At 31.7% G+C, this 25275-nt stretch overlaps 2 protein-coding genes across 11 annotated transcripts in view; one reads left to right on the top strand and one right to left on the bottom strand.

Annotated features, from left to right (window-relative positions):
* LOC145292887 (uridine 5'-monophosphate synthase-like) overlaps positions 1-6974 on the top strand; it is a 49937-nt gene extending 42963 nt beyond the window's left edge. For both annotated transcript variants that reach the window (XM_080139014.1, XM_080139013.1), the window contains exons 7-11: positions 222-355; positions 1444-1573; positions 3181-3265; positions 4900-4998; positions 6700-6974. In XM_080139014.1, the coding sequence (XP_079995140.1) occupies positions 222-355; positions 1444-1573; positions 3181-3265; positions 4900-4998; positions 6700-6884 (633 nt within the window). In that variant the 3' untranslated portion in view covers positions 6885-6974. The remainder of the gene's footprint in view (positions 1-221; positions 356-1443; positions 1574-3180; positions 3266-4899; positions 4999-6699) is intronic.
* Positions 6975-20525: 13551 nt separating this feature from the next.
* Positions 20526-25275, bottom strand: part of LOC145292888 (DNA damage-regulated autophagy modulator protein 2-like) — a 541025-nt gene continuing 536275 nt past the window's right edge. For all 9 annotated transcript variants that reach the window (XM_080139018.1, XM_080139015.1, XM_080139021.1 and 6 more), the window contains one exon: positions 20526-20910. In XM_080139018.1, the coding sequence (XP_079995144.1) occupies positions 20869-20910 (42 nt within the window). In that variant the 3' untranslated portion in view covers positions 20526-20868. The remainder of the gene's footprint in view (positions 20911-25275) is intronic.

Genomic DNA, 25275 nt, shown 5'->3' with positions numbered 1-25275 from the left:
TTTAGTTTTTTCCTTTTGAAACTTTTTTTTTTTTTTTTTTTTTTTTTTTTGCTGGCATTGATTTTCCGATTCCTTTTTAGAATTGAGTAATCGGACTTGAAGGTTGCCAACATCCATATTGAAAATTGTTCTGAAGAAGATCCGGCAAGTTTCAAACACGGAATCATTTGTCCCATTTCACTAAAAAATTTTAATAAAATAATTGCTTTTCCTCCTTTCAGATTATTGAAAAAGTTTCTCCGTTCGTCTGTGCCGTGAAGACGCACGTTGATATCATCAAAGATTTCAGCCAGGATTTCGCAACTAAGTTAAAGCAGTTGTCAGAGAAGCACAATTTTGTGATATTTGAAGACAGGTAAGTCGTCCAGTGACGGTGGATTGGGCTGGATCTCTTGATAAAAAAATCTGTTCAATTTCTTCATCCATTTAACTCTAACCCTCTTAATGAACATAGGACATCAACAGGCATTCTGCATCTGAATCTAAGCCTTCTTTCTACAACCAGTATCCATTTCTACAGACATTTAGCATGTTTTTAATTTACCGCCATATTGCACCCTCAACTTGAAAAAATAATATTTTGGAAATGTAAGTAGTAAAATCAGAAATTTGATGATCCGTAAATGATAAACATTTTTGCACTCTTAGTATTTTTGTAGTAAGATGAAGATATTCATGAATAGTGGTGCCGTGAAGTTAAGTAAGTTTCATATGGAAAATTTCTTGAAAATCGTGTTCTTTATGTCCAGTAAAAATTTGTGTTGAAATATTAAAAATAATACTTTTTAAATATTAATCAAAATACTATTAAAATATTTTTTAGATATTAAAAATAGAATGGAAATAAATACATTTTTCTGAAATTGCATCATCTTATTTCCGATGTTGTCAAGAATTGTGTCCCTTTACCACAAAGGTGTCCAATATTATTCATATACTTTACAAATGTAGCCAAAGTGAAATTCAAAAGTCAAAACAAAATGCTGTTTAGACTAATCCACAATGGGAAAAACAACAATATTTTGGTTTGCCAAATAAAAGTCGGTCAAAGAATGTAAATTTTAACTTAAAATAATTCCAAATCATTGAATGACAAAGTAGACAGTCGTTTAGTAATTCACTATTGTTTGTTCCTTCTGTTTGTTCGCACTTTTCTCAATAACTACTTGAATTTTTTTTTAAATTTTACACAAACATTTGTTATGGTGAAAGTAAATTTTTCACTTGTGGAGGGGGATCCCGCATGCTCGGTTAGTTCTTCCTCCACAATGAAAGACATAAGTATTTGTTTTTTTATAAGTTAACAAATTTATTTATTCTAAGTCAAAAGAAATTTTTTTTTAAATCTTTTTTTTTTTTCTTTGCTTTAAATATTCCACATTTTCTTTGCATTTCTCCCATCATGCATTTGTATTTATCTGTGCTTCCACTTTTTTCTGCCAGGAAATTTTCTGACATTGGTTCTACGGTAAAGAATCAATATGCTGAGGGTGTCTACCATATTTGTGAATGGGCTCATTTAGTGAATGCGCATCCTATTCCTGGTCCTGGAGTAATTGAGGGACTAAAAGAGGTTTGTATTTCTGTATTTTGCCTTACAGTTGTATAGTTATTGTATTGGTGCGACATGTTTTGTTATCCTTGCACGAAAAAGTATGAACAATAAAAAAAAGTACAAACAAAAAAGGAATAAGTGATGCAGCAATAAAAAACCCAGTAGTAACATGGCTCTGCTCAAGGAGTCGAATGAGACAAAAGATCTTGAACTTCTAGTCGACACGTTCTTAAAGCTATCTAAAAAAATTACTTCAAACTGCAAACAAAGCAAGAAGCATTCTATTTCTCAATCAACATTCTGTAAACTTGTTTCTAAAATATTTCTTGCACTTTGTACTCCTTTGCCAGACAACTGTTAGAGCATCGTGACCACGCCTCTGCTTCATCTGTGATATGCAATATCCATCTGGAGAGAGTTCGAAAACTGGATACTCGAGTGGGGCAAGATCTATTTGCCCTATAAAAGCCAACTCCAGAATATTAATTTACAATAGAAAAGAATATCTGCTGGATTCAGTTTATTTACTTTCATCGACAATTGTACACATTTAGAAGGCCTGTATGAATAATTTTTTGTGATGCGATATGATGCAGTGTCATGATCAGTGTGATATTTTACGAATCTGTACTTTAATGATTGTCTTTCGATTGTTGTTGATTTTCATGACTTCTTAGTGAGCAGTAAAGAGGCTTTCAGGATCACCTTTTTCCTTAGGAGGTAATACACTTTTTATTAATGTGTGTTGCGCTAATAAGGCTTTCAGGATCACCATTTTTGATGATGATGGGGGATAGGTATTAGAAACTTTATAGGGATCACCTGTTTTGATGGGAGATAACAAGCCCTTTTTGGTGGTGCTTGTGGGGAAGAATGTAATTTATTTTCTCCTGATCTCTTTTTGTGGATTTTGATGACTGACATTGTGTGTTTCCAGGTGTAAGAAAAACTTCATCCTCTATTCACCTTTCAAAAAAACATTTCTTACTCCTATAGCTTGTCAGTTAAACTGACCTTCTATGCATGATTCAACAAGCAAGTGAGAAGTTTGTTTCTGCATCAGTTGCACACTGATTTCGTCACGTGTGGGTTTCATGATCAAAAAATTTATTGCACAAAAAAAAAAAAAAAAAATTCTGACCGTAAAAACCATGGATTCTGCATCGATTTTATGTAATTCCGTTTTTACTGTAAATCAATAAAACCTTTTCAAATGTGGGTTTATCTTCCATAGGACATCCCCTGAAGTGAATGTGGTATTGTAGTAGCTGAGATATTTCTAGTTAAGAGTAGGATAGACAATTTTAACTATTTGAGACCAAAGATTATCCTCACACTTTTGAATGGCCTTGTGCCTAATATATTCATTATGTATTTTTATATTTTGTGCAAATGAATATTTCAAAGTGTTGTATCTGTTTTGTCAGAGGAGGAGGCAATTTTTATTTTTCTCCTATTCAGAATGGTCCTTTTTGTAGTGCTGAATACTCACTGTGTCGAATTTTGTAGGAATGCAAATAGACAGATTAAAATGGGATGCAACATTGAATGAAAGGATTATTTTCAGGACTCCTTTGTTGGAGAGTTCGACATTGATTATTTTATTTATTTGTTTCCATTTTCAGGTTGGTCTAGCAAAAAACCGAGCCTGTTTGTTGGTGGCTGAGATGAGTTCAGCTGGAACTCTAGCGACAGGTGATTACACTAAAGGTAAAAAAAATATGAATTGATTTATCTTGCATTCTCAGTGCTTGTACAGAATAATGGAATTTTAAACGCATTTCAAGTGAAAAAAATTATTACATACTTGCGAGTCATGTCCAAATTTGTATCAATTTCAAAAATCACAAAAAATGATCCTGCAGAAAAATACAAAAATCAAACAAATCATGTTTTAATGTAGACGAGTTGTATGACAAACTGATTTATTTTGCTTTCTCTTGAAATTCGACATTGTAAAAATAGACACTAGTGGTTCAATATTTACTATGTTTTTTTGTTTTTTTTTTATGAAAAATACATCTAGTATATCTTCTGCAGAATCAGTTTTCATATATTTTGGAATTTATACTAATTTTGATATGACATGTTAGTACGTGATAGTGTTTTTACCTGATGTTTATTCGAAATTCCATTATAAACTACATTTTCTGCAGTTTTCTCTCCATTTATTCTGCATTGGACATGCCCATTCCATTTTTATTGGCTTAAAAATGAAACATCCCAACTGGTAGAAAATGTCAATTACATCTTACGATAAAGATTAATCCTTGTAAGCTGCAACAAACATTAACAAAATAACAAAATGTATTCAAAACCCAAACAACGTAAAACCTTCAAAAGAATGGTCCAAATAATATCTTGTTAGATTTTTATAGGAAGATTATCTTGTTAGATTTTCAAAGTCAGATCACAATAATATTTAAGCTGACAAATCAAACTTTGCTTCTGACCAGCCAATTTTTTATTTCTTAATAATGTTACGTGTTATTGATAAACGACATATACTTAAAACCTGGATGTTCCAAATTCAAGTCCAGTTCGTTCCACAGAAACACTTTCATCAAACCCATAACTGATCTTGTGTCTAACCTCCTAGATAGTTAAAAATAATATTCTATTTAGCTAGAATTTACTGTTAAAAAATTACTTAGCCTGGCCTAAATAATCGCTAATGTGTTTTTATTTTCATTAATGTTTGTACAGGCGTTATGTTTTTTCCATCATCCTGTTCTTTTTTTTTTTTTTTTTAACAACTTCTGGTTAGTTTTAATTAATTCAGCAGTTAACGTAGTTATATTACAACCTATATCCATTATTTCTATTGATAAAATAATTCTAATTTGAAACGATAATACTTGTATCTACATTTCTTCCACGTAATTGGTTCTGTTTACATTCGTGTACTCATATATATTCTCCCTTTGGATCCCACCATGTGAAGTTCAAGCAAATTGTCCAAAATTCACAGATAATTTGTTTATGGTGTAGGACCACAATTTTTGGAGCAACTGCTAACCTCAGTCTATCCAAATGATTGCCACAAGACAGAGCAGACAGCAGAGCTCAGGTTTTATATCAGAATTTTCCTTCTACTAGATGCATATCTTAACATCTCTGCCTGTAGTTTTAAACACATCCCTAGATACTCACCTGGAAATGTGTTTTAGCAATCGTCTTATAGCAGTTCTTATAATACAAATTTGAAAAAAACAGATGCAAGTCATTGTGAGTTACTTTTTTTTTCTTTTCGATATTTGAAAATCATAGGTTAAATTTAGATGTTAACAGATCTTTGTTTTTAACATGTTATCTTGATTAAATTTTCTTTTTTTGTGTTGTAGAGACTGTGAAGATGGCCAAAGAACATGAAGATTTTGTCATTGGTTACATTTGTCAAAAGAATCTCACTTCGGATCCAAAGTTTATTCACATGACGCCAGGTGAGTTAAAAACTTTGCAATCTTGTGATCTTTTTTTATTGCAACATAATTATCACTTACAGGCCACCATATATCAAAATAACCGTTTGCACCAAACTGATGGCCATGGAGAAAATTCAGATATAAAATTAATTTATCCTATTTATATTTAAATATTTGATGCTTACATATTATGTAAAACGAAAAAGCAAAAAATATTTTATGTAAAACATAACACGTTTTGTTGCTTTATCTTGTTTTAACAAGAGCATTTTTACTGAAAAAGAAATCTGACCAAACGCATATGGTCTTAAGCAAAACTATCCTAAACCTGCGAGTCGAATTTAAAAAATCTAAAACGATTCTTAGAGCACAAATCTCTTTCTATGTGTATTGAGATATTTTAAGCAATTTCAATTTGTTCATTTATAGATTTGTCAAGAATCTATCTTGCACTTCTTGAAGTATTTTTTTAAGTGCTTTATATCAAATGGTTTCATGCTTTGTCAGGAGTGATTTCAATGAAAAAGATATAAATTGCTGAAAATACTATTGTATAAAAAGAGGGAGACAATTCATTTAGGGTTCGCTTTGATAAAAAAGTTAGTAGTCTCCCCTTAGAATTCTAATGCCTTTTGGTTAAAATCAAAATAGATTATACGTTTATCTCTTGTTCTCAGAGAAGGAGAAATCCTTTTTGACTGAGGCAATTTTACTTTTGGCCCAATCCAAAATGCCCCCATTAAAAACTGGTTTCAAATTGAAAGAAAAAAGAAGCTGAAGAAATTGGAAGACTTAAAGATTGAAAATGTCAACTTTTTAGTTGGTTTTGTGGAAGTGTTTTTTATCTAACAAGATTAAAAAGAAAACAATCAAATGTATTTGATGAAGAAATTTTTTAAGTTAATCGTGTGAACTAAAGTTGCGCCCTTTAAAAAATGGAATATCATAAACATTTTATTTTTTAATATTTTAAAAAATCTTTTTGAAGTTATTTTATAGTTTCAACATATATATCTTTGCAATATGATTTATGTACTAATTTCACACAAAATTATTTTTGTAGAAAAAAAAAAATTCTCTTTGCAATTGAAATTTATATAAAATCTGAAACACAAATATTATTAGAACCAGACTTTGATTTCATCTAAAAAATTTTCCCCTCACTTCAATATCTCTACAAAGTTGGTTTTTTATCACTTATCTATCCGTAATAAATTCTAAGATTTTTTTTGTTTTTGACTTAAAGAGAAAACATTTGAAAATATTTTCATTTCTTTTTAAAGAAAAGAAAAGAAAAGAAAAAAAAAAAAATCGCATCGTGTTATCTTTTTCTCATATTTTTCATTTTCTGGCGTTTTGAATTTCTTATTGCATTCAATATTCATACAGCATTTTTCTTACTACACCTATCTCAACTTTAAAAAACAAAAAAAAAACAGTCCCTCCAATAACACCAGGAGAAACTGTATCTTTGACAACGATGTCAAATCTTGATAATGCAAAAAAAAAAAAAAAAAAAAAATTGTATATCACCAAAGAAGGCTTGTTAAACCAAAATTTTGAATTCAAATGGTTTCTTTTGTTAACACAATGCAAGATTTAAATTTTTTTATTTTTATTTATTTGATTTCTGATTTTCATAGACTGATACTTCCAATTTAGTTCTATTGCATTCAGTATTTTTTCCCAACTTTAAAATCTTTTTTACAAATTTTTCAGGAGTTCAACTGCATGCAGGCCAAGACAATCTAGGCCAGCAATACCTGACACCACGTGTGGCTATTTGTGAGCATGGTAGCGATTCTATTATTGTCGGGAGAGGAATTATACGAAATGCTGATCCAGTTGCTCAAGCCAAACGACTCCGAGACGAGGCCTATGCTGCATACCAAGAACGATTATAACATTGCTATGTTATTCCAGCCTTTTTTTTTTTTGCATTCCTTCAGGAGAATAAGAAATCATTAAATAAATCTTAGTCTTCCACATAAAAAGTTTTGTTTTTATTTCTTTACTAAAAAGAAATGTGACCTGATGGGTCACCCAGTGGGCTCCTGAGTGAGTTTGCAAAGCCAGTTCAATAACGTTGGAAAATGGATTTGTTATTGTAACAGCTGTTTATCATTGATTTATCACTGATATTATTATTACACATGTACTCTCACATATCAATAACATCAAGAATAGTGAAGAGTGATATGAGTTTCATTAAGAAAATATTTATTTTAAAAAAAAAAAAAAAATTAAAAAATTTTAAATTACGTTATTTTCTTTTCTTTTTCTCCAAAAGATATGATGTACACAAACATAGATTAAGATGATATTTGACAATAATAAAACTGAAAACATTGTATGAAAAATTATTCTTTCTTAATTTTCGAAGCTATAACATATCTTTAAACTGCTACATTATATTTCTGATGAAATGTCTACACTTTCTTATGACTTTTTTTTTTTTTTACATTATTTTAATTGTGTACGTATTGTCACAGTCCCAAAATCTGTCTAAGGATCGAGTTGAGAATGTGTCATGTTTATTTTGTTTTAGTTCATCATCATCATCATAGACTTGAAATTTTTATTAAAAATGTAAGGAGAGAAGAAAAAGATAGAATCTGTAAAGAGGAGGATGCGCAGACATTTAAGGAGTATATTAGTCAGCACACATGCACGTGAAAAAAAAAAAAATGTAAGAAGACGAATGGGGAGATAAATATCCTTTTTCTTTTATTGAATAAGAATATATTACACATCGTCGTGTCAACATTTGTTATACAAACACAAAAAAAAACGTCTGTACAAAAAGTGCAGGTGTGTATATTTATTATACACAGTAATCATACAACAATTGGTCCAAATTTACAATTTGGTTCTTGTCCAGAATTTCCGCCCTGTATTCAAAACAAAAAATCTGTATAATATATGTACCTGTGACGAAGTGTAAATACCATATTCCAAAACTCACATAAATTGATCCAGTAGTTTTATTTCTGAAGAAAATCAAATTTTATGAGTACTCAAAGAATGATCACCATTTTGATTGACCGCCATTTTAAAAACAATCAAGAAATAAAGAGAAATTATTCAACAATTTAAACTCGAGATTTATGTTGTAATGCTTATAAATTCCCATTAAATGCATAAATTGATACTTATTTACTTGATAAATTTATGTGATTTTTGGAATATGGTATTTTCGTTTCATCTGTGGTATGTTCATCATACAGTTTTTTTTAATTTATACAAAATTCTAGATAAGAACTTAAGATTTTTTTTAAATTTTATATCAGAGGATAATTTATATTTCCTTGGTCCGGATTCCTCTTTCATTCAATTTCAAACTTGTTAAAAAAAAAAGTTGGGTCAATGAAACTCATTATCACATGTTAAAGAATTGTTCTCGAAACAAAATCACTTTTTTGAAATATCAAAAAAAAAAATACAAAGATACATCACATCAGTTTCTTTTTCTAATACTAATATTTATGTAAAAAATATATATATATTTAAAGTGACTTATTTTAAATCAGATTATAACTGTTTTTAATGGGCGAAGGTTTTTTTATAAAAGTATTTTGTCAAATTGAATATAGTTTAAATTTGTACTCATTTTTCACCCCCAAACAAGGCAGATTGCCACTTGGAATCATGTGTATCAGAGGACTGCAGTGAGATGTCTGTTCACATTACATTTCAGCTTCTACAGTTTATTAATCCCTAACTGCACATCAAATGAATATCAAACAAAATGTAACCCAAAATCAGCCCAGTAGTTCCCGAGAAGTGGATCTCCACACAAATGCCAAAGTGCATATCTACTGGTCAACAAGCATTCTCCTACGGCTCTAAAACCTGGCCGATGATTTTGTGGCATTCCACACTATCATCACATCGACTGAATGCTGGTAACTTTATATCTTTCTTGTCAGACCACTCTTAGAGTATGTAGGTCTCGGATATCACATATTGGATGTGAAACAAACAAAGTTCAAAGACTGGCTACTCAGATGGTGCAGAACCTGCTCTATGAAAGCTTAAACTTTTCTTCCTTGAGCACTGAAGATTATGCAGCAATCTTGTTTTGGCCTACATTTTCTTCAATACTTGTTACAATTTCCCTTGGAATCTGTTATTCACTTCTGCATTACGAAGAAATCTATGCAAGTATTAACAGAAAGTGTTGCACTGCTGGGGTCGATTGAGAAACCAGCTCTCCTTCAGTTCAATCAGGATTCCTGGATCTTAGAATGGATTTCCAGGAGATGGAAATACACACTCCAATGACGTAGCGATTCAAGGCAAATTAAGATTGCTCGGCTGTTCTGCGTTACCCTTTCTTTATCCCTTGCAATTGAAGCTCAAATTTTATTGAATTGAACCAGCATGAAAAACTGAATCTGCGATCAACTTCAGTCATTTAATCATGCAGTTTGTCATCAGGAAAATTGAAAGACGTTCTTGTTGCACTTCACAACCCAATTGGTATGAAGAGCAGATGAACACCTGAGCAACTATCATCAAGGAGAATCTCTGGCTCGCAAGTTGTTGAGCTTTGTCAATGGAGTAGAGAAGATCATATGCACATGGGCTGTTAGGGTCACGGATGCTGAGCTGAGGAAATATATCAAGATATTTTTTTTAATCAAATGACAATACTGAAATATTTTGCCACTGAATAGAAATATTGGGCACAATATTTTTTCAATAGAAATTTGATTCTGATACAATGACAGATTCTGATTCTGTTAAAAATCTCTAAATATTTTGCTATTAACGCTGCCTTTTTTTTTTTTTTTTTATTATAAAAATCCATGTAATACAGAGTGACCCACTTAAAAGTAGCCCGACCTATCTAATCTTTCTCTTAAAGACCAACTGACACCACAAGACAAAATCCAATTCTTTTTCCAACAAGATGGCGCTACATGCCATGCGTCTCACAGATCACCGACACGAGTTCATAACATGTTTACAAAAGAGAGAACAATAAGCAAAGGGTTATATCCACCACATTCCCTGGACTTGTCATTGTGTGATTTTTATCTTTGGGCAACTTTAAAACAAAAAGGTTATGCAAATAATCCTCACAATTTAGACCAACTAAAGGAGAACATGACCAATGCTATCAAGAGAATTACCAGAGAAGGTCTACAAGCAGTACCTGCAAACCTTGTTAAACGTGCCCAGAAATGCAAAGATGTCAACAGGGAGCACTTTCAGCATCTTTTATAACACAAAAGGTAATTTAAACAACAAAAGACCGTTCCTCCTCTCTACTACATTTTTGGGCTACTTTTAAGTGGGCCACCCTGTATATGCATATATTTTTACAAACACACTTGTAGAGGGTAATCTATAGATTTTAGTTTTACTGGTAGTTTAAAAATCAATAAATATTGATCGTTTTATCATTAGTACTATCGGTGCAATATTGAATTTTAATAAAAAAAAATAAAATAAATTTTTAAAAAAAAAAGTTATTTTAATCATCGGAAAATATGGACAAATTTTTTCCCCAAAAAGTTCTGCCTTTTCAGATTTCCAATTCTGATTAATCACGTGATCATTAATGAATATATTTATGATAATAGAAAAATTTTGAATACACTGATTTTAAAATGACTGCATGTGCCAGCAAGGGAGCATACAACACTCATGTTTGACCCATACTCTTCTATAAGTACGAGACACGGCTGACAATGAAACATCGAAATAACATTGAATGTAGAGGATTGGATGGAGAAAATTATTAGGAGAAAACGTCTGAGATAGTACGTCCACATCACCTGCTATTAGTCATAGAAAATGCCACAAAGCATGTCCTTTAGAAATGTCGATGGCCCAAAGCTATGCAGTAGGCTGCTTTAGATATGATGACCTGATTAAAGCGGGTGCCACAAGCAAAATGGCAACAGGAAAGAGATGAAAGTCATTCTAACCTCAACGCGAAAAATGAATATATAAATACTAGCTGATGATAACTTATCTGGGTTTATAGTAAACACACATTCGTTTTAAAAGTAAGGAGTGTTGGAGCGGGGGGGGGGGGCTTGTTTTACAAAATCCTTTTTGATCCTAAAAATAAGTGACTCGGCTCGGATGTTCTTTATTGGATCACATGATCAGAAAATAAAGAATCATAAACATTAACAACTGCACATAAAGTCAGTCAGTAATAGAATTCCATAAATCATTTACAAAAAAAATAAAATAATGGACCATATTTGCAAGAAAAAAAAAATGGACCACATTTGCAAGAAAAAAAATGGACCATATTTGCAAGAAAAAAAAATGGACCATATTTGCAAGAAAAAAAAATGGACCATATTTGCAAGAAAAAAAAAATGGACCATATTTGCAAGAAAAAAAAATGGACCATATTTGCAAGAAAAAAAAAATGGACCATATTTGCAAGAAAAAAAAAATGGACCATATTTGCAAGAAAAAAAAATGGACCATATTTGCAAGAAAAAAAAATGGACCATATTTGCAAGAAAAAAAAATGGACCATATTTGCAAGAAAAAAAAATGGACCATATTTGCAAGAAAAAAAAATGGACCATATTTGCAAGAAAAAAAAAATGGACCATATTTGCAAGAAAAAAAAATGGACCATATTTGCAAGAAAAAAAGTGGACCATATTTGCAAGAAAAAAAGTGGACCATATTTGCAAGAAAAAAAGTGGACCATATTTGCAAGAAAAAAAAGAAAGGACCATATTTACAAGAGAAAAAAAGATATTTACAAAAAAAAAAAAAAAAAAAAAATGGACCATATTTACAACATCAAAAAAAAAAAAAAAAAAAGTTTATTTTATTGTATCTTACGGTATATAAAACACTTCCTTAAAAATTTAAATGTAAATAAATTTTTGAAAAAATTCCCTGAATCTCATACTGCAGTAACAGATACAAAGCACTTCCTTCCTCTCAAAATCTAACCCTTTCTCACTGTGAGATGGAATATCACTAATAAGAAAAGCAATATTAGAGCTACGCCGTTCTGAATTCTAGTTCTTGACAGGGCGACTCATTGCAGACAGGTTTAGAAACAGATAACAAAAAAAAGGGAGGTAATGCTTAAGATTTTTCAATCAATTCCTTTAAAGAACAAAGCAAGAAAAGACGTAAATGTACACAAGGCAAACTTAGGTTGACTTGTTTTGTTTTTTGTTTTATGGCATATCAACCCTTTTTGGGATTATTTAATGCCAAATCCGGTCATTTTTAGCAAAGGTTTAATACAGAAACATACTCCAAATATTCATGGTGTTTGATTTGGTTATTTTGTAGAAGAAAATTGATTTTTATTTTGGGCTTTGAATTTTGCAAAGGGTGAATTGAAAACAACCTCAATGTTTGGTGCAGGAAGCCAATATCTTCAGACAGTCTGATAGTACCAGTTGACAGATATATCCGATATACAATGTGGCCAAAGTAAAATGTTCACACTCGTGATGCTGCATGTGTTCAGGACATATTTCAACGTTATGCACCATTAAAAAACAGATTTTATTATAAAGAAATCATTTTGAAATATTTTGCAATATGTTGATATCAGGTCGGTGCAAAAGTTTTTGATGGTTTATATAAGAATCATTTGAAATCATTGTGATAAATTTTATATTATTGTTAAATATATCACCATGATTAATTTTTAACTTTTTCTTTCAAATTATTAAAGCATCATTCATATTTTTCTGCAATATTCTCACCCATGTTGAGCCAAAAATAAAACAAAAAACAGCAAAAAAAAAAACTCTTCCATTATAATATTTGTCCTCACAAATTACAACTGATCAAAAATCTTTGAGAATTTGGTTATGAAATCTTGCTCCATCCTGCATATTCTCTTGACCTAGCTTAGATTATCACTTATTTTGAGGATTACAAAATCATTTTGATCGTATTAGGTTAACATCATGAGAGGTTGGTTGGTTGGTTGTGTTTGTTTTATGGCATATCAACTTTTTTCAGGTTATTTATCTAGTTATTTTGAAGACAATTTTTAATGGAGTATATTTGTTTTTTTAAGTCGGATTCTATTTAACCCATAGTTGGGACCCTAACAGGTACTACCACTCTGGGTCAGAGTAGACCTGGGAGCAATGGCAATTAAAGGGTGGCTCCACACTCCCCAAGGCCCGCAAGGTGGGGCCTCACCATCGGTGATAGTTTTAGGTCATATCCAGGACCATCATGAGAGGAGATAGACACATCAAAAACTAACCTAAAAAATTTACAAAGCATTTATAAGCTTGATGACAGACAAATACAAATTATAAAGAGCAAAGGTTATTTTTATGAATAAAGATTTTCAAAAAGCCACAAATTTTCATTTTCAAGAAATTTTAAATCAGCAAAACTTTTACACTGGCATTATTTCTTCAAATAAACTAAATCTTTTTAGTTTTAAGATCTTTACTGAAGAGGGGGAGTGTCTCATATACCATAAATTACAGTGACTTAATAAAAAAAAAAAAAAAAAAAAATGAATAATTTTAAAAATCTTTAGTGAATCTTTCAATGGAATTATGTACAAGAGTTTTTACTGAATTTTAAAGCGTTTCTCTCCATTTATTTATTTAATTTAAAACAAAATGTTGAATAATGTCAAAGTTTAGTAAGCTGTTATTTTTTTTAATTGAAAAAGAATGTTGAATGTCAAAGTTTAGTAAACTATTATTTAAAAAAATAAATAAAAAGTTCAGTCATCATTCCAGCTTACATATATTGAAAATAACATCAGTTTTAGAAGCAGAAAGTTCAGAATAAAAACTGCCAAATCCCAACATTCAGAGGCTTTTTACTAAATCTTGATTTGTATTGTACAAATAAATAACCACAATATGAATTATGAAAACATGAAAAGGTCGGTATAATGTAAATTATTTAAAATTTTAACCCAAATTTTTAGGAGTAAATTCTATTCACAAAATACTAAAATTTCCTAGCAGAAAACTTTAGATTCCAATTAAAAAATATTTGCATTGTAAAGGATTCCATACGTTCAGATTTTCACATTAAAAGGCATTTAAAAGGGGTTAAATCCAAAAATTCAGTTCCCAAAGTTAAGACGCCAGAAGTGCACACAGTTTAGTTAAAATATGGAACTAAACAGAAGTCACTAAACATGAAACGAAATAGAAAACCATATGGAAATAATTTATTGCGAAAATTATTTTAGTTTTAACACTTGTGCTTTCGTGAAACAAAAAAAAAACTTTGGTTTTGTAATTCAATTGAATTTAGATACTTTGTTTTATGATACATATCAAAATTATGTGATAAAATTTGTGTAAAACATTCTAAGAATTAAAAAATATATTAAAAGAAAACTTTATGGAAATGTAAAAAGAAAAATATTTAAAAAAATTATTTCCACATGAATATATTTTAAATATTTCAACATTTTTTTTATAGAAATGTAAACCATGAACGTTTTAATTACTCTTGAAATAAAATATTTTCATATGAATATTTTAAATATTAAAGTAAGATATTTATAGAAATGTAAAAAATAAGTTTAAGTGGTTCCCTATGGGTTTGTATTTCATTTTAGGCTTTGTGACTTTCATTCCATATTTAGCTAAACTGAGATCACTTCCGGCATCTTAACTAAAAAAAAAAAAAAAAAAAAAAAACCTTTACACACACACACACACACACACACACACACATATATATATAACAAAATTTTTATTCTATATACAGAATTTGTTTTTGTTTTTTATTTTATGAGAATATCTTGTTGGTCATAATAAAAAAGTGTTTTTATTTTCTTTGGATAAGATCAGGTTGCATCTATTTGTAAAATGCTCAGAATTTATGAATGACAAACTGTCAGACAGCAATCTACACCAGGGCTACCCGGCGTTGCTCAGGACCGTATAAAACTGAGAAAAATGAAGTTGATTTGTAACAAACCTGTTATTCTTAGAATAGAGGAATTTATGATATCTATGTATAAGAATATTTTACCTACTCTAGGGTGGGGATTATACAACATTTTACCTACCCTTGGGTGGGGATTATACAACATATATATTCTACAACATAATTGTACCTTCTCTAGGAAAGGTAATTTACAGCATGTATGAAATAATTTTACCTTCCCTAGGACGAGTAATGTACAACACATATTTAAAATAATTTTACCTACCCTCGAACGGGTAATGTAAATACATAAATGAAACAATTTTACCAACTATCGAATGATATCGTATAACATATGAACTAATTCTGATTAACATCGTAATTTTAAGAAAATGAAGTCATTTTTAGAAGATGGATCCATTCTCGAGCAAAATTATTTCAGCACGGTCCGTATTCGGTATAAGTCAGTTTTTTGTTTATTAAATTCTTAGATGAAAGTACAGAGTAGTTTAAAGAAAGAAAAAAAAAGGATAACGTGTACAGAAGGAAACAAGGAAAAAAAGTAAAAAATTCTGAAAAGGAAATGTTGTGGATGCTAAAGACTTGCATTTTAAATAGTTATGTGTACATCTGAAATAAAATCTTTTTTAGATATATATATACACACACACACACACACACACACACACACACACACACACACACACACACACACACACACACACTAGCAGGCCACCTGGCATTGCCCAGTCATAAATGTTTTGGACAAGTGGTCAATCAAGATCACAAGTCCTTGTCAGGTGACTTAATAAAGTTTGTCTTCCACTGAGAGTCCGGTTCTTAAAAGATATTTTAAAATATATTCATTTAATAAAATATTTTGATTAATACAGATTTCATATTTATTATTATATTATATTGGACCCAATATATCGTAATGATCTTAAAAGTGCCATCACCAAGAATCGAACTGAAAATGTTTAGCTTATGATTTATTTTTTGTCTCAGTTATGAAGACATGTAAGCTGCAAGGCTAAAAATTAAAACATGAACCAATAACTATTACGTTACGCATGCATATTCGTAATTCCGTTGTTCGACCTTCTCCTGGAAAATTCCGTTTTGTTTTTTTTCTAATTTTCACATTGATTTTCCCTAGCTAAAACCCAAATATAAAGTTTTGCATGGGTTCGAATACCCTATATATTAAGTTTCATATCTGTAGACCAAAAACTGACAGGAGCTTGGTAGGCAAAATTTTTTAAACAAATATATATACGCATACATAAATACATATAGAAAGAGGTTGTGTTTACTATAACGTTTTTATGCAAATATTACAAAAGTATAAATCATGTAGAATATTTGCATCAATATAATTACATGTAATAGTTAAGTAAAGATGATCATCCCACGAGAAAAAAAAATTAACAGGGACTTAAAATGAATTTAAAAGAATATGCAAATTAGCTAGACTCTTGCGCAGATGAATGCAATTCAACGAGCTATATATAACAAAGTTGTATTTTCTTTTTAAATAAATAGAAGGGTTTTTAATATGAATATCAATGCACAAAAAAACAAAACTATATATATACTGAAGGATCGGTCGAAAATTATGTACTTGTAAAAAGTTTTTTGATTTTTTTTCATATTATTTTGTATTCCTGCACGTCACCAATTGAAAACGAATAAAGAAAAGTTATAAGCTTTTATACTTTTCGTATTCCTTTTTATACATTTCCATTCATATATATATATATATATATATATGAATATATATATACACACACACACATACAGATTCTTTTTCACCCTCAAACAAGGCATATTGCCACTTGGAATGTAAGGGGCCACTATTTGGGATCATGTTTAACTGGGAACTGTGGAGAGTTGAATAGTAAGATGTCTGTTCACATTACATTTAAACTTTTTCATGTTAGTATAGTCTGGGAATCAGGAAACAGGGACGAAATTGCAAAGTTCAACCATCCGAGGGAAGAAACTATTTAAGTAGAAGGCTTGCCAGCATTTAGGGACCACAACAGTGTAGAGCTGAAATTTGGTTGCTTGTCAAGATAGGGGTTTGTGCAGCAAGAGGGCACAAGTTCAGAATGCATTCGATTCAAGTACTTGTAAAACAGGCAGAGAGATGAATAGAAGTTGGAGCTTGGCCGACAATGCAAGACCTATTGGATTTGAGACTCACATATGAACGAATTGTGGTTTTGTAAAGATATAAGATGCTCTCTGGTGAAATTAATTTTCTAGCATGATAAAGGGAGCCTACCTTCTTCCAATACATATTGCCTGTGAATGTTAGACCAAGGAGTTTGAAAGATGAGCTTTAGGTGAAGTGATGGCAATTGTTGGTTGGGAAAGGTTTTTTTTTTTTTAGTTGTTAAATGAAAGAAGCTTAATTCTGATAGCATAATGTTTTTTAAAAAATATTAACATTAAAGTAAATATTTTACCTACAGACAATTCATCAGAAGAAAAAGCACCTAACAATCCATTAAAAGAAAAGAAAATGCTTATAGGCATGATTACAAAATCCAAACATTGAGAGAGAAGTTGCAATTGCCTTTTATTTTTTTTTATTTTATTTCTATATATATAAGTGAAAATGTGTGTGTGTGTGTGCACATCCCTACCAGATAACTCAATTTTCGGTCTACAGACTCTAGATTTGCCATAAGGAGTATTAAGATTTGGGAAAATCTTTGTAATCGGTTTTTGGACAGAAATTTGACTGTTAAGGGGTCAAAGTTCAACAATTTGACCTTTGAGAACTCTACCAAACTCCTCTGACAATTTTGGGTCTAAACACGTGCAATTTTAGATATAGGTTACTTGGACATGGATCTAACTTTATAATTTGATTTGAGCCCAAAACAAATGTTAAGGGGTCAAAGTTTTTAAAAATTGACCTCTGCATAGTCTATCAAATTACTCAGCCAATTTTTCGTCTAAAAATTAGACATTTTACATAAAGTGTATTCAGACATAGTAAGATGTCTGTTCACATTACATTTAAACTTTTTCATGTTAGTATAGCTTTTTAATCGTTTTTCTGCTGGAAATTTGGCTTTCAAGACGTTAAAGTTCAAAAGATTTCACCTTTGCAGTCTCTAGCAAACTATTCAGCCAATTTTGGGTCTAAACATTTGAAATTTAACAAAGGATATTCACACATGCAGCAAGCTTTTTAATCAGTTTTTGGGCGAAAATTTGGCATGCGAGAGGTCAAAGTTTACAGAGTTGACCTTTGCAGACTATCAAATTCCTCTGCAAATTTTGGGTCTAAATACTTGAAATTTTAGATGTAGGTTCTTGGACATGGGTCAAACATTTAAATTTGATTTGAGCCCAAAACAATAAACATTAAGGGGTCAAAGTTCAAAAAAGATTTGACGTCTGCAGTCTCTATAAACTTTTCTCTATGGTAGTTAAGGAAGCCTATTATATAGAAAGGAATTACTGTACATATTCACACTTTTTAATATATACATATGCACATAAAGTTATGTACGGCACAATCACATTGACACACCGGTTCTCGCCAGATCACCGAAGTTAAGCAACATTGAGCCTGGCCAGTACCAGATGGGTGACCATTTGGGAAGGCTAGGTGCTGTATGTACCTTCTGGAAAGGTTGGGCATGGGGCCAGCACCCTCACCTCGAAAAAAAGAACTCCTTGCTACAAAAACATCTACAAAAGTTGGGGATGGCCTATGTCCCTCCAGGGGTTCAAGGGCTATGGACATAAAATTATGAACAGTACATAGAGCCCAAGCAAAGCCGGGTGGAACTGCTAGTATACATATATTTTAAGAACCAGACTCCTTCAGTGGAAGACAAACTTCATTAAGTCACCTAACAAGGACTTGTGGTCTTGACTGACCACTTGTTCAAAACATTAGCATGTCCAGTATCGTGACATGTAAATTTGTCTATATCAATATAAATATATTTTGCTCTGTTTTATTGAGCATTCTTAATAACCTTGTTAAATTCACGAGTTTTCTCTCCTGAATACCTTTAACTTGGTGTGTGTGTGTGTATATATATATATATATATATATATATATATATATATATATATATATATACACACACACACACACACAGGTGATTGAATGACTCACTGACTAAATGGTTTTCTAACGAATGATAAATTTTTTTTTTTTTTTTTTTGTAGTTTTAGAGGTTAAAACTTCCAAGACTATAATGTACTGTTTTTCTTATAATTCTAGTTATACAGCTCTATCTGAAAGGATCCGAAGACCATTGTGTGTGCAAAGTTTGCTTTCTTGATTCGGTTCCAGAAAAATTGTTCAATTAATTCTACATTATAATTTTTATTAACAACCAACAGAAACAATATTTTTTGTTTTTGATTTTTATTCCCTTGCAACCCCCCCCCTGCTTTTATTGCTTTATTTATTTTAGTATTTTTCCTTTTTTTTCTTTTTCTATTATTTTACATTTAATTTAAACCAATTGAAATTGTCGATTGAAGTTCAATTTCTGTGGTAGGACGCTAGTATATAAAACTTTAATTTCTAATCTAAATGTTCTTAAGTCAGTTTTTATTTGTATATAATGCTGGCTTTTCTCTTCTGACAAGAAGCATTTAGTTCCGAAATGCTATGATATAAAGAAATTTTTTTTTACTCTCATTTTTTCCATTATTAATTTGATGATACAATAAAGTTCGATGTGACCTTTTATCTCTTATTTTATTTTATTAATGAATTGCTTCTCTTAACCGAGTAAAGATTCTATTATCATGATAGGCTTGCTTTATTAAAGATATTTTTTTTTCAGGTTCATTTATTATAATATGAGATAAAGATTAATATATTTAAAATACTTTCGCACCAAAAACATTTCCTTTTTTAGAATTTCATAAAAATAACGAGAACATGTTTTTGTACCCACATCAATTTTCCATAGAATTTTTTATCATTGCTTTTTTTTTTTTTTTTATAGTTGTGTTACAGGAGATCAGAAAAAAAACATTGGTACCGTCGATTTCAAATCCAAAACCAAGGGGACCAATATCTGATCAGCTATGTCAGACTCTTCAGCCTCTATTTATATCCATCTCCCCGGAAATAATGGTCGTCCCCAATCTTATTTTATTCATTTTTTTTTTTTTTTTTTAATTAGAATTTTGCTGATATACATGCAGTTGAATTGGAAAAATTATTTCTTTATTTGATATATTTAGTTAGCGTGGCTGTCAAGACCCTAACTAAATTTATCAATTAAACAAATTTAGAAATAAATCTTCCCCATTCAACCATTCATGTAACGCCCCCTCCCCTCTCCAAAAAATTAGTAAATATAAAAAAAAAAAATAATAATGATTGAAACAAAGGGGATCACAAAAATAAAAATACGATCAAGGACTGTAAATATCACACAGTTCCATGCAATGTGTGAGACAGATATGAACAAAGGCTGAAGAGAGTCTTACATAGATGATTGGATATTGATCTCCTATGTTTGGATGTAAAACTGACGGTACCAGCTCTTCTGTAACGCAAATATAAATATTTTCTTTATAACTGAGCACTTTGCTGGCGTTCTTTCCCACAAACCTAACACAATTATATATACACACACACACATCTATCTATCTATATATATTAGTTTACATGAAGCTTTCTTTAATTTTATTTTTCATAAAAACTAATTACAAAAAAATTAGAATCAAATTTTTTTAAAAACTTAGAATTAAATAATTTTACATTCAAACAAAATTAACTAATTGGAATCATTTCATAAAAAAAGAAAATTTTGAAAGCCATCTTTTGTTTTAGGCAGCAGTGATAAAGAGATTTGTGAAAATCTTTTAAATTTTAGCTTCTTTACTTTTTTGGTGTTTTTTTTTGTGTTTTTTTTTCTAGCCAAAGTTTGTCTGACAATTGACAAAGTGGAAATTCCTTGCACAAAAGGCACTCAGCATCATTAGCACTTGGAATCAGGAAGATGCTCAACTTCAAGACAATTGATGATTGGTTTCCATTGCATTTGAGCGTTCCTAGAAATTTAGAAAAAAAAAAAAATGTATTAGTTGAGAATAGACAATTCAAGATGGCTGACAACATATAAAAAATGGATTTACTATTTAGGCACAATAAATGTATGACAAAACAACAACCACTCCTAATTTTTATTTTCCCCAAAAATCTTTAAAAAAATAAACAATTTTTTTTTTTTCCAGACTCTGGGGAAAATATTAAAAAAAAAAAATAAATAAAATAAAAGTGCCCTTAAGTTAAAAGAAACTTTTTTTGTCTTTTTTTTTTTTAATTGTAAATGATTTTTTAAATGTTTTTTGTGTACTTAAACAAAATGTTTACTAAAACAAAAGGACATTATATATTAACAAATTATTTAATTCACCAAAATCTAAGTCTGAAAAAAATAAATAAATAAAAAATAAACAAAAATTGTTAATTTTTACAAAGATTTTTAGTAAAAAAAAAAAAAAAAAAAAAAAAAAAATTGTCAGTTCGTCTAAATTAAAATCGGTTGCTTTTTGTTATTGGCACTAACTTTTTTTTTCACCCCAAACAAGGCACAGTGCCACTTTGATGTAGGGGGCTACTATCGGGGACATAGGTTTCAGGGATACTATGTAGGGAATAGAGAAGCAAGATGTCTTAACATTACACTTGAACTGTTTACATCTAGGGATCTGTGTAGGGGTGGGATTTTGCTGCTTGTCAGGGGCATTTACATCAAGAGAGCACAAGGGCTTGTAGTTTGTTAGAGAATCCACAATTAAAATACTTGTACAACAGGCAGAGGGATGCAACATTTTGTCGATGGGACAGAGGCCGAAGTTTAGATGACAGTTCGGGACCTATCAGGTTGGCGACTCTTAAACTCTGTCCAGGAGCAAGAGACTTACTACTAGTCTCTTGCTGATGCACCAGCCCAAATGTGACAATACTCCGTACATGGACGAATGGTGGCCTTATAGAAGCACAGGACACTTTCAGGTGTAAGTAACTTTCTAACACGGTAGAAAGAGCCCACCTTCCTTACAGTGACCCTCACAATGTTTTCAATGCATCTCTTCCAACTCAAGCTGAGGAGTTTGAAAGAAGTACTTTCAGGTAATGGATTTTTAGCCATTGCTATTGATGGTTGAGCAGGTTTCTTGTATTTATTAAAGGAAAGAAGCTTAGTCTTGACATCATTGAATGTTACCGTCCATTTTTGTCCCCATTCCACTACAGCTTGAAGGTCTTCCTCTAGTGTTTCCACCATTTCCTTAGATAGGTGTTCATTTGTTGTCCCCTACGGCCTGTTATAGAGCATGGTGTCATCAGCAAATATACCCATTTCAGAGATAATTTCATCAGGGGGGGTAATTTATGAATATTAGAAATAATAAAGGCTCAAAGATAGACCCCTGAGATACTCCCACATTTATATCATTGTTTAGATGCTTGTCCATTGAGGCAACACGGATTCTTCTCTTATTTAAGAAGGATTTAATTATGTTAAGTATTCATCTTGTGATACTGTGTGATCTGATTTTCCTAAGACTATCGTGCCATACCCTGACAAAAGCCTTAGATATATCTAGGGCTACTGCTCTACCCTCACCTGATTTGTCCATTGCATGGTATATACGTTCAGAGATTACAGTTGAGATATCTACTGTAGACCGGTTTTTCCTAAATCCATATTGTTGGTTGGTCAGAAGTTTAGCAGCTGTAAGGTGATGGACTAAAATGGTTAATTATAGACTCAAATATTGTACTGAAAAGCAACAGGAGGCTAATAGGGCAATACTTTAACAAGTCAGTTCTTTCACCAGAATTCTTGAAAACTGGTACCACAGAAGCAGTTTTCCAGCAGCCAGGAAAGCAACATTTGTAAGGTATTTGTTGGAAAGTTTGAAGAGGACTGGAGTAAACTCAGTGGAACATTTTCTTAATAGCACAGCAGGGAGGAGATCAGGTTCACATGCTTTTGATGTGTCAAGGTTTTTTATGATATCATGCACCTGAGAAGGGGTGATTTTCAGATTATCTAGTGTGGTGTCTGTCCACAAAGGAAAGTCAGGGAGGGAATAGTTTGCTAGGTCCAAAGTGGAGTTTGAGGCAAACCAACTTATAAGCATTTTAGCCTTCTCAATTGTCATGCAAACCTCATGATTGTTGGATAGTGGGAGAATTGTTGATTGCCCATTATTTACTACACTATTTTAGATTTTCCAGAAACCATGAGTTCCTAATTTCTGTGCTTCGATGCATTTCTGGTGGTTTCGGTGTATTCTCTCTTAGCTGTGGCTATTTCTTTCTTACAATTACTTCTAGCTTCTATAAACTTTTGTCTGTTTGTACTGGACTTATGTCGGTTAAATCTGCAGTATGCATGCTGCCTTTGAGCAATGGCAGCTGCACAAGTAGTAGTAAACCATTGGGGAGAGTGGAGTTTTCTATAGAATTTCCGTGTGGGAACATGTGATTCAATTGCTGTTTTGAACCATTCAGTTGTCTCATTTATGCACTGTTCAGCAAGAGAAAAAAGATATTTCCCTGTGGGTCATCACTGATGAGATCCCTGATGGCTTCCCAGTCAGCCTTTTTATAATACCTTGTTGTTTTGAGCAATGGCTCTTCAGTTTTGGGTAGAGAATTTAGGGCGATTTCTACCATTATCACAGCATGATCAGCATTCCTGAATAGGCTATGCCCATTCGTTACACAATCATCAGGAACTGTGGTCAAAAATAGATCTAGAAACGAGGCAAGTTGATCTTGCTGATCTGGGAAACGTGTCGGAAATTTAACTGCGTGTGATAGGAAATGAGATATAAAGAAGCTATGTGTTATGCTAGCAGCTGTGTCCGTGTAAGTAGAGAATCCAAGCCAATTACTGTGGTGGACACTGAAGTACTTGTGCACTAGTATCGAGGGAGAGTGCTATATCTATGCTGTCAGAAACTTGATTAAGGTACAGTCCTGGGTCGAGGGAGAGAGGTAAACAAAATATAAGTAGCTAATGTTATGGTTCATGTTAAGTCTAAAGCACATAAAGGCCTGGTTGTCTGATTCTGGTTTTGTTTCTTTAGTCAAGGGGAGGGTATTTCGAATATAGACTCCAAGTCCGTGCATATGTCTGTCTGAAATCTCAAGTTGTTCAAAGGAAGTGCCTATCTATCACATGAATAGAGAATCAGCAGGATCAGTTGTGACTTGTTGTGTCTTGATTTGTTGTACATAAATAGTAAAAAAAGAAACTGATGAAAAAGAGAGGATGGGAGTTATCTACCTCCCATGAGAACAAGATAAATTTTGTTGAAAATGAGACCAGAGCATCAAGATATCTGTCAGAGATTGGGGGGGGGGGGGGATCATGGATTCTTCAGAATTCCTCCATTCGTGGATACACCACAGATAGAATGAAATTATCTGGATCCTCGGTTGGGTACAACCTGAAAATAAGAGTTATTTCCCTTTAATCAAAGAGATTTATTACCATTGAGAAAAAGGACCTGCCATGACAGTTTTCAGAAGTGAATAAATGTGTCTCGCATCAGACTTAAATCATCATGCATCCGGCGACTCCTCCCTTTCCATTTACTCTGTTAGTTGATGGAAGAATCTGTCAACGATTATATATTGTCTTGTGCTCATTTTTAGTTGGTATTAAACTGATAACGTGTACAACCAGACGTAAAACCATTTACGTATGGCACAAGCAAAAGAAGCATTCTTTCTCTATTGCACGTCTGAGCACCAATCTATGATTCCCTCTGGCTTTACTTTCATGAAAAAGTGCTCATCTATCTGAAACCACTATCAATAATTTCCTCCACTCTTTATCTAAAGATAGATTCCATGAACAAAGCTTTTTTTCTACGAACTGCACGCCTGTGGAGCTGTTCCGTTTTCCTACTTTCCAACTGACTACAATGTGGTCGCCTTCAATTCTAATGTGAAGTTCTTGATGAGCCGTCCCCTTATGAAATCCAATTTACCAAGTTTCCACTATGAACGATTACTATAACATTTTCCTATTAACTACTGTACACTAACCCTTATCCTCGAGTGGCCCCCGGACTTGATAAGTGGTGACTCCTTTGTAAAAAGAAAAATAATCAATTTCAATGAAAAAGTGTCAACTTTCTGATGAAGAGGGGGATAATCCAAATGGAAGAAGAGGAGTTATCGCCCTTGAGAGAGAAATGTGTCTCGCATCAGACTGTAACTATCAACATCCAGCGGCTTATACCTTACCATTTAAGTTGCTGAATAACTTATAGATTATACATTGTCTTTCGCTCATTTTTCTTTTTAATTGGTATTAAATCGATAATGTGTAACAGACGTAACAACCTCCTTATTTTCTGCAAATCAAAGAATGTTGCATTTGAGAAAGT

This window comes from Euprymna scolopes, chromosome 14 (assembly GCF_053919585.1).
Source record: "Euprymna scolopes isolate OS-2025 chromosome 14, ASM5391958v1, whole genome shotgun sequence".
Lineage (NCBI taxonomy): Eukaryota > Metazoa > Mollusca > Cephalopoda > Sepiida > Sepiolidae > Euprymna > Euprymna scolopes.
Note: the sequence above shows the minus strand (reverse complement) of the source record. Positions and strands in the feature narration are given on the sequence as shown.